The sequence below is a fragment of the Myripristis murdjan genome, chromosome 4 (assembly GCF_902150065.1).
Source record: "Myripristis murdjan chromosome 4, fMyrMur1.1, whole genome shotgun sequence".
Lineage (NCBI taxonomy): Eukaryota > Metazoa > Chordata > Actinopteri > Holocentriformes > Holocentridae > Myripristis > Myripristis murdjan.
This window is the reverse complement of record NC_043983.1, coordinates 18537260-18557278: the sequence shown is the minus strand read 5'-3', so window position 1 is coordinate 18557278 and position 20019 is coordinate 18537260. Positions and strand designations below refer to the sequence as shown.

General features: G+C 40.5%; 1 protein-coding gene across 1 annotated transcript in view; it reads right to left on the bottom strand.

The window, feature by feature from the left end:
• The window catches only part of oca2 (oculocutaneous albinism II), a 49559-nt gene that overhangs the window by 17755 nt on the left and 11785 nt on the right, over positions 1 to 20019 (bottom strand). Inside the window, exons 11-18 of the mRNA XM_030049887.1 lie at positions 19305 to 19443; positions 12398 to 12530; positions 9575 to 9722; positions 9034 to 9091; positions 8731 to 8839; positions 3317 to 3444; positions 1857 to 1916; positions 980 to 1084 (exon numbers count right to left, since the gene is read on the bottom strand). Of these exons, the coding sequence (XP_029905747.1) occupies positions 980 to 1084; positions 1857 to 1916; positions 3317 to 3444; positions 8731 to 8839; positions 9034 to 9091; positions 9575 to 9722; positions 12398 to 12530; positions 19305 to 19443 (880 nt within the window). The remainder of the gene's footprint in view (positions 1 to 979; positions 1085 to 1856; positions 1917 to 3316; positions 3445 to 8730; positions 8840 to 9033; positions 9092 to 9574; positions 9723 to 12397; positions 12531 to 19304; positions 19444 to 20019) is intronic.

Here is a 20019-nt window from a genome sequence, read left to right as displayed (position 1 = left end):
CAGTATAGTCAATTTCTGTAGCAGCAATAATTTTGTCTTAACATGCAGTTAAGTTATTCTCTCAGTGTCACTTCTCACTCATTCCATTCTTTGGCTTTGGAGGGCGATAAATTGACATGCCTTTTCAGTGGAGAGGGAAACTAACTGAAGGTAAAACCTAATTTTCTATCAGCAAGCACTGCTCTTCAGCAATCAATTTATATGCATATGCAAACGGGGTGGGGTTGGGGGGCTGTAATTATTCTACAGTACCAGGGTTATTTAAGTTTTTTTTGCCCATCTTCAAGAGCAAGCAATGACTTTCTCTGTACGACTGGCAACTTTAGTTTAATCACTTCAACAGAGATTATGCATTAACAATTATGTTTTGCATGGTTCCAAATACCTTTGTAATCCATCTTAAAATGGTCCAGAGATTCAGTTTTTCATTGGTATGAATTCTATATTTCTGACAGTCAATCCAAATATTTGCTAGAAACATTGATTCAGAAAACGCAGTTCACTCTTGCACTCAAAGTGCTCCATGCTGGTTATTTGTTGTTGTTGGTTAAAAGTGATTGTTTTAAGCATTAATCATTAATAGTTGTGAATCTGATCCCAAATCAAACCCAGCTGCTGGTCAGTCCACTTATTTCATATACAATCTGAAATCACAGTAGTCAATTACTTCTTTTCTGCCTGCAAGGCACTAAACAACGTGTTTATTATAATTTTAGTCTCAAGTGTTCTCATAGCTCTCTTCCAAAAAAAAAAAAGGAGTTCCTTAGAAACAAAACTTTTCCAGAGGAAGAAACTTTTGCAATCCTTAAAGTATCATTTTGTCTCACCATCTGTGATTTATGACAAGTACTCGGAGTTCATTTTACTTAGTTTCATTAGTTAATCATTATGTGTTAAATTTAAGCATTATGTGTTAATTTATGCCATCACAGGTTCACAAAAATACACTGGGGTGTGATCGCTGAAGCTCCTCTCTTACCATGGTGGCAGTGAAGGGAATGTTATCAATCAGGGAAGAAGCCAGAGCAGAGACCCACATAACCAGGATAATCGCTATGGCCAGGCGCTGGTCTTCCGGCACTGCCTGAAAGAGGAGGAGATAAGAGTGACACATAATTGTTGCTCTAATTGCCACCTGGATTCACACTCCTACCTTGGCTGGTCACAGCTTTAAATCAAAGAGGCCAATTAAGTTTGTGTTTTGGTCCTGATCTTCTTGGTGAAAGGAGGAGACTGAGAGAAGGAAGTTGTTTGCAAGTGTGACACGGCCACAGGTGGGACTATCTTCCGGTCTCATCTCTCAGCTCTGACATACACATGTGACCAACTCTCCCTGTGCCAAGCAGGACGTTGTTAGAGCTGTCTTTGTCCTCAGCGGTGTGGAACAACATCACACAATACAGGCAGCTTTCCACCTCCCTCTTTTTCTCTCTCTTCTAGCCACATCAGAGACGGAGAGGCCAGTCGTCCCAGCATGTCGTCCATTGTTCACAATCCTCCATGTTTGCGGATGCTCAGCAGGTTAAATACCAGAATGGCAGACCACCTGCCATCTGTGATTATTAAAGGTACCGAGGCTCATGATATAAACACAAGCTGACATATCTATTACTGGTGCAATTCTGTACTAAGAGATGCCTCACCTGCACGATGCACACAGGCAGGAAAATGGGCTTAACACCACACTGGATGAAAATCACCCAAGTGTCCATCAACCGTTGACATAAACCAACTAAATTACTGACTTAAGAGCTTTGTAGAACAATGGATCTTTATATTAAAATGCAGTATCTTATAACTAGTGCCCAATTATCAGAAAAGATGGTTAACATTGAAAATAAAAGAAAAAAACTCACTTTTATGAGCACTGCTGTCTGTTCTCCAATGTAGTCAATGAGCTGCAGCTGGGCCAAAGCCTATGAAAAACGAAGGGGAGAGTATTGATATAAATTCATTCTGAGGAGAATTAGTTATAGGCTGGATTAAACCAAGAAAATACAATTCATTTGGCTTCAATTTGGCAGCCGCATTGACAAAAGGAAATTCCTTTGTTTTTATTATTACTGTCAAGAACAAAAAGCATTCATATTCATTTTTCTCCCAGAGGCTCCTCGGTAGTAATCACTGTACAAAGTTTCATACATTCAACAAATAGGCTAGGGTCAGAGCTGAGCCCCTCTCTAGACACACAGAGGCTTAGAGCAGGGAAACAACAAATGGCTTGCAAAACAGTTATTCTGCTTTTCTTTTATCCTTCCAGTGGGAGGCTCCCAAGCGAGGAAATAGCAGATCATTTTCAAACTCTAAGCTTGCTGACTCCAATTATGTCACTGTCCAATGTGCTGTCGATAGATCTAAGCTCAGGTCTTATTTTCCTTTCTTATCTTGTGAAGGTGCTTGTCAGAAGAAGCCCTGGTTAAAATGATATTTGTTTCATCTCCCAACAGAAATGACTGTCAGTTCTTTCTGCCAGCACTAACATTGGGAGTAGGAGTGAAAATCAGCCTCCAAGATCCCTTAAAGATGCCATATAGTTTATAGTTTGCATATATATTTTGTTGTTATACAGGGAGTGAATTTATCATTTATTATGTCCAAAATATCCATGACATCTAATCCTATATTCTTCTACTCTGTTATGCCCATAAAAAATTGTCCAGCTCAGCCTGGTGTCTGTCTATTCCATGAGAAGAATGACTCTGGCAGATCAGGAGCAGGAAAAAAAAGTGCATGTAGGGGTTACAAAGAAATACAATTGCCATGAGTGATGGTGTTATGCCACCTTCAAAATCTAAGACTGGTTTTCAGGAGAAGGAAGACAGGAAAAAGAAGGGAAAGGAAATGAAGACAGCTGAATAATCTGTCATCAAAAAAGGTAAATTTGCTGTCAGTGGTTTGCATAGGCTGTACAGAATGTTGACGTTTTGTTGTTTAGCTGGATTTTGAGCAGCAACTGCACATTCATTGGCACATTAGCCAAAATTATATCAGACTTCATAACAGGGACAAGTTAAGATGATGAGCCTGATGAAAAAGCTTCAGCAGAAACAGAGGGCGGTGGTCTCACTGTGATTGGGGATTATTTTTTCTGCTAAAACCCTTTACAAAAAGAGATGGAGTCTTTCAGCAGTAACACAATTTGTCACCTGCTTCATATTATCAGCTATTCATTACCTGATGTTGTCATGGGGAACAAAATTACAACTCCCCTGTGTGCTACAGAAAGATCTCTACAGAGGTAGTGGCTGCTTTTTGTACCAGCTATATTCACTATACACATCAGCCAGATGTGAGTGTGAGTGCCTGGACCACATACCTCCATCAAAACAAAGAGGCCAGCAAAGAACAGCAATGTGGCCCATTCCACTCGGTGCAAGATGATCTCAAAGTCCTGGACGTCAGCCAGAACCAGTAGCCACAGCGCTCCCAGGATGGCAATCCAACCTGGAAGAAAAAACAGCCTGAGATCTCCATATATAGCCAGAAAACAAGCTCGTTTAGAAAAAAAATATTCTTAGACACTGAGCATAATGTACTGATTTTCACAGCTTGAAAAAAAAGTAGTTAAGAAAAAAAAAGAAATAAAGCTGACAACACATGGTGAGACTTTTAAATAATTGAAACGTGTTAATTAATTCAGTAAAATGGAGTTCCATCTGCCCTCTTTTCACTTAAATTTCTCTTTAGTCTCTCAAATAACACAGCAACCTTTTCTAAATGTCACAGATGGTACTGATGCATCTTTGTGCATCTGGCTCCTGCTGCTATTCCACTAATATTCAGTCATAAGATACTGTGCTAAATGACCATGACTTAACATATGTGCGCACAACGAGCAGGGCCAGTTGGTGTCTTTGCTGCCTCGCATGAGTCAATGGTTTTAAAATGTCAAAAACATGGCTTATGATGTGTTCAAGCTACAAATGTAGCAGGTAGGAACCAAGCAAATGACACAAACTCAACACATGAGTTTCAATTTGGTTTTTCTTCTTCTTCCTTCGTGCCTGAACAGTCGCACACCCTTCTCTGATCACGACACGCAGGAGATGGACAAAGAAATAAAGTAAACGACTCTCTAGTTTTCAGTCAAACCTTTCCAGTTCTATGAAATAACTCCAAGCAGGGATGCATAATAATTGAAAGGACAACTTGTAATGTACAACGATACTTGTTGGTGAATTGGCTGAAGCACTCATTACCACACTATTGTCATTTCAACACACATTTCAGTCTGAAGGGTGAGAGCTGGCACAGGCCTGCCAATACTCACAATTAGAGATTTTCCATTTTGGAAAGAGGGAAGAGTGTGCATCCACTTGGAGAAAATTTGATTAAACAGGTGAGCATTAGTAATTGCCTTGGCCAAGGACCTTGGGGAAATAATTTCACAACTGATGGGAATTAGTGAAGAGGGAAGAATGAGGGAGGGACAGAAAAAAGAGGGTGATGTAAGGAAACTAGGAGATTAGGAGAAAATGAAAAGAGGACATTGTGCATCTTCAGAGCATGGGCTCTAGTTTCCCGGCGCAGCGCGGGGTGGCGCAGTGAGGCGAACCCCGCGCAGAGCTAGTTTCGACCGGCGAAACGGCAGAGGCGGACAGGTTCCAAGTTTCGCAGACGGACTTGCGCGGAGATGGGAGTGGTGGCGCAGCGGGGGGAGGTGCCGACAGATTCGGCTTGGCGGAGTGACAGTTTTGTGCCAAAAGGCTTCGCCGAGGTGCGCCAAAAGCTCGCCTCCTGAAACCACGTCTACTTTCCGCGCAAGGCGGAGCGGAGCCAGCGCAGTGGAAGTTTGGCTGGCTGGCGCACATCACCAAAACCTCACAATCAGCATAAACGGTGCCAATCTCCTTTGATCTGACATCAGCTGTGACGGGACAGTTGATATGGAGATATATGTATGTGCTGATTGTGATCGTAGCATTGAATAGTGTTTTTTTCGGTATTTATTGCATTGTTCATGTGCCTGACATCCCGGAAGCCTGCCTGTGAGGTTTTGGTGACGTGTGCGCACTGCTCGCCGGTCTCCGCTCCGCGCCGGTCTCCTGGGCTCCGCTCCGCCTGCGGCAGTAGACCTCCTTGTCAGCTGTGTAAACTTTCATTACGCCTTCGCGCAGCGCATTTTAAAGGCGAGGACAGGGGCTCATTTGATTGGTTAAATGTGAATCGGCTGTGTCAAACCCACTCCACGCCTTCTCTCCTCCCTTGCGCCGGTAGGAGGGACGGCGGAGTACTTGTGCCACCGAGAACGGCGTGCCAAACTTGGAAAATCCGCCTGGCCACACCCAGTTGGCGAAGCGCATCTGCGCTACGCCCCCGCCTCGCCTGGTCTGCGAAACTAGAGCCCTATGTGTACATGTTCAAAAGCTGGGATTTTCTTTTTTTTTCTTCTTCTTCTTTTTTTTGGATTTGGTGGAAGTTCTGTGATCTGAGATGGAAATTGGGGATTTGTCTGGACAGGTTTGTTCCTGCATATGACAAAAGAGCAAAATACTGGTTTGTCTTATTCTGACATGAATGCATTCCAAAGTACTAATGATTTTTTTTTCAAATATTGTCGTTTGGTATGATATTAATCAGTGGAATTAAGAGTGAAATGAAAGAGATGAAAGGCTGCCACTATTTTTTATGCACCGGTTGTATCCCAAATTATTCCAGTTGGTGGTAATGCACCTTAAGACATGCTGCAGACTATTAATTCCTATCTCAGGGGACCTTGGAGTCTTGGGATGAGGTTTGATTTTGAACTGAAATGTCTAATAACATTTATTTTTATCATTTGAATTTGAGAAAGCACTCAAACAAGCAGAGGTGCTACCTTAAAGTCAACAGAAAAGAACAATACTGCACTCTCTCCATCATTGTTGCTCTTCATTTTATGAATCAAACCGTGATATTTTTGTCTCATGAATGCTAATCTGTTGAGGGTCTTTTTTTTTTTTTTTGATTCCTACAATAAAGGCCAGCTTTTAACAGTGGCGTCATAGCTCCTCTTTTGTATTCAGAAACTCTTGTATCTACACTTACACAGTATATGTAGTTATTGCACCGTTTCAAGCTCCTTGTGATGAAGTGCAATAATTTTTTTTCTTATATTTTGCATTGCCTCTATACAACAGAGGTTTGTATCAAGTATCTACTGTAAGCTAAATTCCCTCACACACTTTGTACTGCACAGTAGATGGTAAACATGAATACATCAGTAACAAACAAGGGAGTACTGTAGCTTCTGGAAAGTTCTGCTATTCAGATAAGGAACAAAACTTGGAAGAAAGTCTCGATTTCCTCCCTGCATTGATATTCCTTGAGGCTGCTGGCTAAGCAGAGAGCAGTGAGCAGCAGACAGCGAGCCTACAGAGCTTTCCAATTAAAAAGAGCTTTTAGGCGAGTCTGAGCAGGTTGTGATAGACTCATTTATCATACACAAGACAACACTGTTCTGAGACAGGAAATGTGCTGTGAAAAATGTCTCATCGCCGCTGTTTATATAAAGCCCATGTGTTCATCTTTAAGGTGTTCACAGAATAAAGTATCTCAACATATGGCCGAAGCCAAAAGATAGAAATTTATTGTCTGCCAAGTATTCTGTTATCTAGAGTGCACTTTTAAACTCTGTGTGTACACAGGAGCCTGTTATGCTTTTAAGTTACTTCTCATGTTTCAATTATCCCTTTGCTTTGCCCAAGGTTTTGACTCAAGGATCAGCACAACTAAACGAGGAAATAAAAACAATTCTCTGTAGGCATGTCTATCAAAGCAGAGCCTTGAGTCTTATCTACAATACAATAAAGAGTGAAAAGTCCCAATGACAGTGAATGACAGAGTGGATTTGTAAAATCAAGGGTTTGTTTACTTTGCCAAATCCAATCAGCTTTATTTTGCAGTAATGCCAAGAGTGCTGAACAATGAAATATACATAACACCATTAAAAAAAAATACTGCACCCATCTCCAGTGTCCACAAAGTCAACAAACTACTTGCGTCATCAGCCTGTGCTATATTATTTTTTAACAATGCACATCACAACACTCTGTGCAAACTGTATGTATGGCCTCCTGTGGACTTATCCATATTAATATGCAGCATATTTGCACATGATGTATATTGCTGTAAATTAACATACTTGCCCCTTGATACCACTATTCCAGCATATATTTAAAATTCAGAGTGCAATGAGGATTGCTGTCCTGTAAGGAACAACCCACAGTAAGTGGGCTGATAAAGTAGTGGGTTAGGAATGCATTTCGATAACATTTCCTCTAACCAAGCTATACAGAATCATAGATACAAAAATAAGAGTGATCAATGAGTGAACCTAATGAAGATTTTATGAAGTTCTACAACATCTATGAATGAAATCTGCTTTACTCAAATCAACACCTAGAGGTCCAGGACAGGCAGCTGGCTGGTGTTCACTGAGGGCTTAGGGTTAGGGTTAGGGTTCTGGTCTGGAGGTCATGGAGGACTAAGTACTATGGTCCTGGGTGTAGCAGAGGCACAACACCCAGCCAGTGTAGCAGTTTTTTTTTTTTTCCATGATTTCTGCCTAGTCCTCTCAGTGTCAAAATCTAAGATTTTTCACCAAAGTTTGAGCATTGGAGAAGAGGAGATACACAGGTACTGCCTCTGTTTTTTTTTTCTCCCAGAAGGCAGAAAAAAGTGTCGGGCTCCATGGGCCTAGATCCCAGAGAGCTTTCCCCTTTTTTCCCCCTTATGGACAGTCCTGCGCTGTAGTCTAACCCTGACTGTGACCTGCATGTGTTAATGTGTGTGTTTGGACAGACCCCTATCTCTCCACAGGGACAGAAAACATGGTGCTGCAGGTCAATCCCATTGATAAATGTCTCTGAGAGGCAAAGCGAGCAGCTCCTGTAATTAACTGAGCATGTTTGGTGATGGAGCAGCCTCTGCAACTAGAACAGAAATGAGGCGATGTGTATGAAGACAGCCATCTTCATTTGGGAACAGTGCTAGTGTTAATGGGATGCTGTTAAGGTCACCCACTATCCAGACACACACATCAGAGACACCACAGTCAGAAACATCAGATAGACAAACAAGATGTAGCCCTCACCCAAGGCCAAATGTCCAGATTTGCTGACATACTCAAAAAAGGCTAAAGAGATCTGGTACACTCCATCCCTAGGGGACATATCAGATCAACTGGGAAGCGGCATCAGTTAAAAACAAAAAACAATGTCCTTTACAACAACAGATTATCTCAGTTTTCAGTGGAACAAACATTAGATTAGCTTTTAGGTTGTCATTGCACTGGTTAGTCTTGTTAAAACTGGATTATTCTCAAAAGAGCTGCCTTTTTGCCTTTATAATACAACGTGTAATTCAATATAATACGAAAAATGTCAGTGATTCTGGCACCTTTCTTCACCTGTTCATTCACATGATATTAAAATACAACAAGTATAATGTTAAATGTGACAAAGTGGCTATTTCTACTTAACAGCAGAATATTTATCATCTCAGTTTTGTAATTATGGTATGTGAATACATTTTAATGATATTAATTGCAGCACAGTACCTATGCAATTTGTTGGGTGTATCTGACTGTCAGCCAATTATTTGGGTTCATTTTCAGTGCAAAGACCGAGGAAGTTGTGTTTTATAATTACACGACAGAGGCTGCACCTACCCAGAGGGACCTGCAAAAACAATGCAATGACTCTTGTTCATTAAAGTTTTCCTGCTTTAATGAGCTGCTGTTGTGCTTACCGAGATCGAGATGAATGCTGGGAACAAAGGAGTTGAGAAAGAACATGAAGATCACCACAGCAAGGACCGACGTACACTTTACCAGGAGGACTTTGTCAGTTATTCTGTGCTGTGGAGGAGAGAAATTACAATTTATTTTCTGATTGGGAAAAATACAATTAGAGCTGACTGCTTGCCTAAAGTGAACTGTCAGAGACTGAACCAACTTCATTATTAAGATAAGATCAACGCATAATTGGCACAATAGGTACAGGATGCATCGGCAAGAGGTAAGGTATGAAAAACTGCTCCCATTCACGCTACCTTTTTTTGCAGCTCCTGAATGTTTTGCTCCCAGTTCTTATCTTCTTGAGAAATTTGCCTGTCCAACAAATCACATCATTTCAATGTCATATTTTCTGAAAGTTCATAAAAAGAAGAAAAAACATTTAATAACAAGTATTAATGTACAATAATTGAGAAATAATAATAATAACAATAACCTTGACATAGCACTTTTCCAAAACAGCGTTTACAAAGTGCTTCACATAACAAAAAGAAAAAGAACGAGAATTTAATAGCTGGTAAATAATAAAAAAAAACATTCTGTTTCGAACAAGATTTTTGGCTTATTGGTGATTTCCCTTTGACGCTACTAGGATCAAACAATATCATGGTGAACAGTGAATGCTTTGTCTTATTTCACACAACGTACAGCTGTGATAGGCTCGTCATTGCAGAGCAGAGCCACACAGACGATGCATCCTGTGAAACCTGATGACGGTATTCTGACAGACACTGTGGCTGTTTTCAGGACTGGATGTGTATGGATGTTTTCGTTCTTTGTTCCTTTTTTTTAAAGTACCTTTGGAAGGTTTTCATCATCTTGCGGAGCAGACTCTCTAGGTTGAGGACTTTTTGCATCAGGAGGCATTTCACAGCTGTCTCCTCTCGGCTGGCAGGGTTAATGCGCTGGGCCGTCTGCCTCCAGACCAGGATCTCATGTTTGAGCTCTGGAGGAGCAGGAAACAGACCAGCAGGGAAAACCACCTGTTTAGTGCATTACTAACAAATGAACAACAAGCACTACACAGACACTGCTCTGTAGTATTGTGTAGCATGTTGTAGGTCCATTGGCAACAGCTCCAGAAGCTAAAGACAACAGAGAGGTATGAAGTTGTTGTTAGTTAATATGCTGTGAGTGTTCACAGAGGGTCTAATGCAGCCAGTCAATGGGGCATATTGACCAGCTTTGGAGTAGCCAGTGTTGAAGCAGAGATACAGCAGGAAAGAGCTGGACACCTGTGTAGTTATCAGTGGGTGCCATCCGCTGTCAGGAAGGTTGCTAGGTGACCTTAATAGGATCTAATTGGCGCAGGAAAAAACATTCCTGTAAGCAAATCTACACAATTACCAATCGTAGCAGGAGCTGTGAGGTGATTTAGCCACATGCTCTCCCAGCCAGGACAACCAGTGAGAAGCAGATATTCCACAGGTTAACGTTTAACAGATGTCATGTCTGCTCTGCATTGAACGTGGGCCTCCTTGTCTTCTTAAATAAGAGGGTCGGATAAAACGTAGTGGTAGCAGAAAACACTGAAGGTGAGGTGACCTTTGTGCAAATCACTTTTGTTGAAATATAGTTCTATTTCAGGGAGGCTTGACCCTTTAGGAGCTTTGCCATCCCAAAACGGTTGTGCTCATAGAATCTAGGTATCCAATATGTATCTTATGTTTATTAGTTTGCCCATTTTTTTTTAACCTGGAAGTCTCAGATGCAAAGACTGTTAGTGGAACAAAATGTTTAAGTTTAGCATGTAGGACACAGTCGCAACTAAACAGACTGCGTGGCTTTTCTGCCCATTAAAAATCGAATCCCACACCTGGACACCATATTGAGTCTATCAGGGACGGCATAATTAACAGATTTTGTCTTCTTGATGAATAAGAAGCCAGGTAAAAGAGCTGTCTAGTTGATAGCTATAAACTTATTAAAACATACTAAAAACAGCAAATCAGAGCAAGCCACAAGTGGAAGGGTTTGGGCTGAAGTAACGATGTCCTGTGCTGCGCTCACACCACTCTCCAGAGGAGTGAAGCTGTTTTTCACTGCCAGCTTGTCAAAGCCAACAGCTGAGCATTTCAGAGCAGAGGGGGAGTTAAGGGGCTCTCTGGGACGAGCCATGTGGCGTCTGGGACAGCAGGTGAGTCATCAGACTCTCAAGGGAACGAATCTGGAGAAAAAGGTGAAGGGTGAGAGTGATCCACCACATGAAGAGATGTTGGACCAAGCCAATGCGTTTTACTAAAACGTATGTTTCCACCATCATGAAAACTAGGCTTACAAAAACAGTGGAAAAGATGGAACTGAAAATAGAACATGAAGTGTATGGGAAAAAATTTAATATCTCCCATATGTTTGATGCATTCTGCTTGGCCACAATTATCAAATAAATGAGATGAAAATGAAATAACACTGGATGAAATTAAATTTAAAATGCAATGTCTGATTAATTCAAAGCAACGTAAAGACTAACCAAAACAGAAAAAAAAAATACCTCAAAACATACTAAATAATGGTATAAATTGCTGAGTTACCCTGTGGTGCCATGAGTGCCTTCAGACTTCAGTGTCTTCATACAGCAATAAATATGGCACATACAATTTAAAATTTTTAAAAATGGCTCCTTTGCTCTGAGGAGATTCACTGGACTCTCACTGTATGTATATGTAATATGGATATTTTATATTATGGGTGACCCCTGTGGAATCATTTCAAAATCCAATATATCAATATATTTTTAAACCTGATGGATTCCCCATTATACAGTGACCACTGATAGATCATCTTCCCCGTTATCTACTGACACACCATATTGCAATAATGTCATATAATGTCCTATCTGAGATGGCAGGGTCACCTCACAACGATAATGTGAAGGGAATAATGTGGAAATCGCCTGAGATGGAGGTCGGAAAGCCTCCAAATCGTGCACTATACATCATATGAGCAAGTTAGAGAGGCGAGGGCATAATTCCCAGTTAATTATGTTTCCCTGAGGTCACTGCATGCACACACATGGTGAGTAGAGGCGTTTGTGGGTGTAGATGCTCTTAGGGAGTTAATGCTCTCCATAATAACAGGAAAGCTTCATATGATATACCATAAATTATGCCACATCACTTCACCAAATCACCTTTCGCGGAAAAGAACAAAAGGTACGAGAACAAGATAATCGCCTGAACCACATGGTTTCCTATCTGAATCAATAGGAGTGAAAACATCATTGTATCATTGTATCTGTTTGTTGTATAAGAATCTTAGAAATCTTATCAAATGGACTCCAACGATTGTAATTTTATTCAAAATAGGATAAATTCTCATTGGATTCTTAAAGGATTTTCCTGTTGAGTGTCCAAAATGCTTTTTCTTTCATTATTAGAAAGTGTGTTCTGTGGCCAGTGAGCAGGTTCTCTTCATCGATCTTCAGTCCCCTCTTTGAATAGAGGTAAAGAAATAGTAACAGAAGTTATAGTTGTGGTTGTAATAGTAACAGGTTGTAAGAGGAACAGCAGGGACGGGTAAATGGGATAACTACGGCTGAACAAACACCATAAATGGCTGAAGTTTGCTAAACTGGCTTCTTCATGTCACCATGTGCATTCATCAACCAGCGATGACACTCACCTACAATTTCAATGGACTCTTTGTTGTACAGTTTTTTGTTCCAGTAGAGCATCCGCAGGAAAGGAAATGAGGTCAAGAGGACAAGGCATATTCCAAGAAACATGTAGCCAGTGAATCCAGCAAAATCGATGCCCTGCAAGACACAGAATACAATTCTGAAAAATAAAAGCTTTAGATGTAGCTCTTTGTGTTTAGAAAGACAAGTTTTCATAAAGGAATATACAATATTTTGATTTGTGTAGTACGCGCTTAGGAAAAAGTGAGACAAACTACTGTAGGAAAGCATCTAGTTTAACTTTTGTATTTTTTATTTAAATTTGATGTGTTGAATGTATGTTACGTAGTACTGAAAAAGCAATAAAACAGCAATCACAAACAAAGGAAGCATCTAGTTTGAGGTGTGAATTGAGCGGTAGAACAACTTATTTTTAATACTGTTTATATTGAAACTGAAGTGTGTGTGTGTGTGTGTGTGTGTTGAACTAATGGAAGGAGGAAGCTTCTGACATGTAATTCAAATAGTCACTGTTGATAGAGTTTTGCTGTCACATTAAGTGGCACTTTAAATGGCACTTTAAGCAATAAAAATTTTGATTTATATGTGGCTTGGGGAAATGACATGAATTAAACTTTAAACTGATCATTCAGCTCAACAGGGCGGTGAGGACTCTATCCTGAGTTTCTTTTACTTTTTTCTTTTGTCAGCATGAATAACATTTTACCTCCTGCATGTTTCCTGGCTGGGTTTGTCTTCAAAGAACATGACTGAAAATGTGCCCTAGTATGATATTATCGACTCAGAATGTCCTTTGGAGCTAAATCAAACCTTTAAGATACACATGATAATGAACAGTAATGTGAGTCATACTCTCATTGTACAGCATGAGGAGCTCAGTAAAGTAAAACTGGATAACAGTGACCTCTACAGGACGTGGTGTTTCAAGTTGCAACAAACATCCACGCTAAGCAGGGAGGCGGGATCATAAAATGGAACAAACAACAAGCCACATGTCCAAGATATGGCAAAGAAAAAGAAAATCTCAATCAGAGAACAGGACCTGAGTTTAATGTAAGTCATATTCACGGCTGAATAATGTTTCTCTGTTGATATAGAGAATAGTAAAGTCCATCATTGAATCTTGCAAATTTAAGTATTAATTTTGAAATATAAAAATAAGCCCCAACATGATAAATTACATGTAGATTCCCTGCAGAGGTTCCCTGGGAATCCATATCACACAGCCTAATTCCATCACCATAAACTCAATGCCTCACCCGTACAGTATAACTCTCCAAAGAGGCATGTTTTGAGTCTGCTGTGACCCTCAGGGTAGTGTTGTTGGACTGATGCCTGATACACACTTGGTGTGAACAAACAACAAACCTAAAAACTCAATAATTAAGATTGTGTTTATTTCAGTGCAGCAGAGATCTATGTAATATTTTGGTTACTGCTTTAATGCACCATTGTGTGTCCTTCAGGTCAGGAGAACAAGACAGAAAACCTAAAAAAACACAGAATACAAAAAAATATCTGTTTATTTGCTGCTGTAATGTAATTCTGTTTGCTGCCTTAGACTGTGACCCTGGAGTGTCCACACCTCAGAGCCAATGGCATCGACACCTCTGATTGGTTGGAAGATATCCATTTGGCAGAGAGAACCACAAGAGTCGCTTAATGAAATGATCCTAAAAGGAGGTAGAGGCTTTGTATGCTGCATGTTACCTTGCCCTGTAGCAAATTAAATACAAGGACACTCTGATGAGGGGCAGAATCACCTAAACACACACCTCACAGCTGTGCCGCTCGTTCTATCTCTGGATTTCCCCCTGAAATCCTCTCGACATGAGCAAACAAGCAAGCAAACAAACAAACAGGCAAACACAACCATGCATACACACGCAAGCTGTCGTTATCAGAGCCCGGACATGACTGAATGAGCGCACTCCTGTGTCCCTGCTGCTGTGTCATCTGGGAAAATGAGCCAAGACAAACTGGACAGTGGTCTGTTGGGTTTCTGGTTTTGTGGGAGCTATAATGGAGGAGCAGCCCATACCGCTGCACCCACACAGAGGCTGAAATGTCACACATAGTGCACGGATGCCACATTGAGCAGTTTGGAAAATGTCATGTCTTCTAGTGATGCAGCATTATGCCTAAATGATCATAAGAGGAGAGAAGGTTATGAGAAGAGCCTAAAAATGATTGCCCTTTGGATAACTGCTCTGATTAACTCAGCAAAATGTTCTTACGGCTGTAATGTCATCAGTTATTGTCACAGGCCGTAATAGGACTTTTTTCTGCATGAGTTTCCAAATATCATGAGATGATGAAGAATAACTTAAGGGAATATTCCAACGCTTTGGACAAAATACTCTACTCCAGTGGTTAGGTTCCTAGAGGTAGCATTTGTGTTACCTTAGCATAAAGACTTGAAGTCTATGGGGGTCATTAGCCAAGCTCTGTCAAAGCGAAAAAATAAACCTAAAGCAACTCTGAGGCTGTCTTATTTACACAATATAACGTGTATTTGAAATATACAAATTTAAAAAATACTGACTTGTTTTAGGAGATGTTGTTGTGTCGGATGTTCCTATAAGTTCAGAGGCGCACAGATCATTGCCATAGACGAGCGGATAAATTTGTTCAGTGGCTATAGATCTACCATCTAACGTTTTTTTGTTTTGACTGAACTAGGCTAATGACTCCCATAGACTTCAAGTCATAATACTAAGCTAACGTGAAATGCTACTCTTATGAATCCTACCACTAGACATACAGAGGTGAAAATGGTATTGAGCATTTTGTCTCAGTCGGAAAGTCAGAAAAAGAGAATTTTAGCCAAAGGTATTTCTTTAAGTGATGGAAGTAAATAGAGATTGCACTGTACAGTCATCTCCATTCTAGACCAAATTGACTGTCCATTACACTAACAAATACTGAGGAAGTGCTCTGTCAGTATCATCTGATCTAGGTTTTTGATCTTAGATTGAAGTTGCAAGAATAGCACAGCAATGGGGCTTAGTGGTTTATATCACCATCAGCCCGGTGGCACAGAGTTGTACATTATCACAAAGGTCTGAACTGCAATGAAGGGACTTTTGGATTTGTCACACCACAACGAAAGAGCTGAAGGTGTGCCTTGGGTTGCATAATTTACCACATCATTGCATCAGGATTGACAATGTCTCATGTCTCCTTCATGAGTTTAATCACAGAGACCGTTATCCCACAGCGAGGGATTGCTGGCATGTCAATCACAGAGGACTAGCAGAGCCACACCGGTATGAGATGATGTCAAAGTGCAGGTGAAGATGCCACAGGAAGAAAAAATGTTAGGAAGGACTTACTCCATGTAGGCATCAGATCTGACTAAATGTGCTGCCGGTTGGGGATTCTCAGTCCTGATATATTACATGTTATTGCAGCATTGAGCATAATTTACAGGCAATAGTAGAATGAGATAGTGGCTAAATATCCTGCAGAGGTAATACTTGAAATTAAGAGGTACACATTAAATGTCAAATTCTGAAAAAAAAAAAAAAAAAAAAAAATGTGATTGTAAAATGACTGCCAAAGCATGTAGTGCATTGGACAGGTGCTTTGAAATAGGGAGAGGGCACAGTTGCCAGTGTTTTGACAATTTTAATTCCCATGATTTATGATGGCAGCGGCAAAAATATAAATTGGTCTCGCTACGCTGCCGTTATGTCTCCATTCATCACCTGTACAACAACGTAAATAGGGGTCACAAGTGTGTAAACACACAGATACAGTGTGCAGGACAGAGATAACACATGTACGACCCAGCAAACAGTGCACACCTATGACATGCAAAACCCTACATGCTTCATGTGGGTGGATGTACGCTATGTAAATGTTAAAAGTCATTGAATTTGAACATGGAGGCTTCAGTTTTTCCCAGAAAAATCTCACCTTTGAAGGTGCAGCTACAAAACAAAAACCTTGATGTTTTAAATAATTCCTCCTCCTTAGTTAAAATCCAGTACATCAACTGATAGTGTGTGATTTATAATGACACTGGACGTGTGCTCAAACCTTTTTCCTGTATTTTCTAACCTTGACAATTATTTGTGACCAAAGTGCAATCAAACTCTTCATTCTAGAGTACCAATGATCTGTAAACACATCCCCTGTATTCTACAACATATTTGTATGAGGCAAGGGCCAAAACTATTACTACATAACCAAAAACATCTGGCTTGCCTGTCACACAAAACTAAGGCCCTGCTCCCACCTGCTGTTAACACCCATCCTGAGAAATCTGAACACAAGCTGACACCTCAAAGTACAGGTGTAAACAGCAGCAACGCGTCCCCAATGCATCCTGAGTGATCGCATCTCAGGATGCATTTGGAGGTTATCTGGGATGCATGTGTCCTCATCGCAGACATGTGTCCCAGGATGCACTGAAGGACCGCCTACTAACCTGACGTCCTCTGTCTTGTCCAGCCTAACACCCCTGACACCGGCCAGGCCGTCACTTTTCCAACAGAGAAAGTATCTCACCTGACTCTGCCCAGCAGCTGAACTGTTAAATTGGTTAAAGGCAAACTGAAGTGCAGGTCTGCTATAAAGCAACTGGTTAATGAATAAAAACACAAACTGTCTACTTGCTGGGTGGGAACTACTGAGGAGCCAGGAGTAGTTCAGCTTCCCTTAATAAGACATGAACTCATGAACAAAGACGCATTTTAATACCAGGTGGGAACAGAGCCTAAGAGTCTGTATTTAAAATGTTCATGTACATGGCTCTCCTGAGTCACTCTTGAATTTAGTCTCAGTTTCATTTGGCAAAAGATGTGAAGCTCAATAGCACATACACACCCACTGTCAGCCAGCAGGTGTTGACAGATTATTGTAAACAAGTGGAATACCAACCAAATTCTGAAAATGCAGTGGAACACTTCCAGTTCAGTGGCCAAGGATATTTACTTGAGCCAGAATACACAGACACTTAACTCCAGCAAAATGGGAGCGTTGGAGAGGAAATGAACAAGAGGCAACATGAAGCGGAACGTGAAGTTTCACAACATACAAAAGGAGACTGGCAGTGTTTCTGTGGGCGATGTGAGGCTATGCCAAGAGAGGAGGAATGCATATGCAGCAAGGTCTGGGATCTACTTCTGTCTGATGGCTGCTCTGGACCTGTCTATGGACGACACAGTAAAAACTTGCATAACAAGAATTCCCTCCTCTGATCCATACAGCTAGGTTGGATACATCGCTAAAATACATTGCAGGAAAAAGCCACCAGCCACCGGGCCCAAACGGAGTTATCCAGTGGGGTAAGTAGTCTACTTCATGCCCATCACTCAAAAAAAGCCATCTGTGTGAGATTTTTATTATCTATTTTATAGACTTCACTATGTAAATATGTAACATGATTTGTCTTGAAACACTGGGAAAAGAAGCCTGTCAATACAGTTTTGAACTATTGTTGAGCTCACTTTTGCCCCTTCTTCTCGAGTTACATCAGTCCCTCGCCCCCTTTGTGTAGATACTATAGTAATGCTCCCCACTCCCAGTTAGTATAAAGCACAAAAAAACAGATGTTTATTTACATAAGTTCCATGATTACCAAGCAAAATACGCAAAATACACAAACTACACTATGGCCACCAACAGTTGCTATGGTAAGAAAATACAGGAAAATTAGGCCTTGCCTGAAGTGGGTATTTTAGTGGACATGTCCTTTAAATTGATTTCTTACAAGAAACTCCAATAAGAGAAATCAGGAGTTGGATTCAGACAAAGTTAGATCTCTGCAGTCTAACATCAACTTAGAGCTTCTTAATTGATGATGTCATGGTGCTACATCCAGCTGAGTTGAGATGTGTTGACTTCTCAGTTAGAGTCGAGCATTTTGCAACACAGTTATAACATATTAGTGTTATAACATTGCAATTTCTCCCTTGCGGTATTTTACCTAGATATAGGGATCTGTACATTTTCGTATTTTTTTGTTCGTTGTTAAATTAAAATAGTAACACAACTCTAGTCCCAGCCCCAGCTCCAGCAAGAAAGGTGTTTGACATAATTACTGTCTGCCACAATAAGTTTGTTTATAGCTTCAAACATATGGATTGAGCAGAAGGTGCTTATTAACCATGCTGTCAAAACTACTAATCTAATCAGAGTGGGAAATACACAGGTTAGGGTCAAAATTAGAGGAAACAGTGTCATACAGTGTTTCCAGTCAGTGATTGGTGGCTCAGTAATGATGTGAATTGTTTTTTCTGGTACAGATCCCATTGCCTCCTTGATGGCAAGGTCAGTGCTGATCACTACTAACAGAACAATCTTGAGTGTTCATCTCGGACATTCATATTTATGATCACGGTAGAAAAAGCCACCTCAGTCATGGTATTACAGTCTCCTGTTATTGATCACTCGGGAACCTTTCTAGTTATTAGCTAGAGGCCCTTGAAATGCAACCAGCGTTATTGTCTTGCATTAAAAAACATGCAGGGTGACCACTTGTGCCTTGTTGACGGGGCCTTATTCCTCTGAGTCTCCACTCTCATCACATAAGAAAGTGTCATGACTAGAAACTGACTAGCTATCTTAGCGATACTTGAATTTACTGCATGTCATTAAACACAACACACCAGCACAGAGCAACTTCAATGCCTCACTAAAGGAGTAATCTGCCTCTGGAGTGATGTGCTACTAGTGTGCTCAACGTTTTTCCATTCACCTGTAGTATATGTATCATCTCAGACAGCTTTTTTTAAGTTTTGTTTTTGTTTTGCATGTTATTATACTCTCCGACATGCAAACCTTGCAGAGTATTATGTGTGCCTTAGTCCTGTGTCAGATTAAACAAAGCCGATTTGTTACCTATCATCACAAGTTTAGACAGGGAGCTGTGAAAGTGCCTACTTCCTTGCGCAGGTCCTGATTTGATACTATAATCACGTTGGGTGGATCTCCGACAGCTGTGGCAGCCCCTCCAATGTTGGTGAAGATTACTTCTGCAATCAGGACATGTCTGGGGTCTAGATTAAGCACCTCACATAACCTGCAAAATCAGAGGTAGACAGAAAAGCTCTGATTAGATTGCAAAGAGTGGGAGAAATAAATATAGGGAAAAGACAGTGGAAAAATAGGTAACCTGGTCCATTAACATTATGGCTGTATCGGCTATTCTTCCTGTGGGCCTGTTGACAAATACTACAGTATTCTGCAATGATCTGTGTTATGTGCATTGCATGAACTACTGAATGAGGAAGAAACAGCTCAGGGCAGCAAACTTATTTATAGAAGTTCTGTTTTTATAGATGCAATGTGAGTATTGCTGTAGGAGAAATTTTCACCAAAGCTGTTAAATTACAGATTGCATGAAACAGGGCACAGAAATCTGTAAAGCGATGTGATTATCAAAAAATGGCAATTACAGCCAGGAAGAAGGCGGCATTACAACAGATTACAGACATTTTATTTTATTATTTATTTTTTAATTTTTTTTACCAAAATTTGCATTCCCTTGTTGAATAAAAAGGCTAGGAGTAAAAAACATTTTCGATTTCTAGTGATAATGGCTCATCATTTTAATAGATGATAATGACATTATCCAAATGTTCAATTTAACTCCATA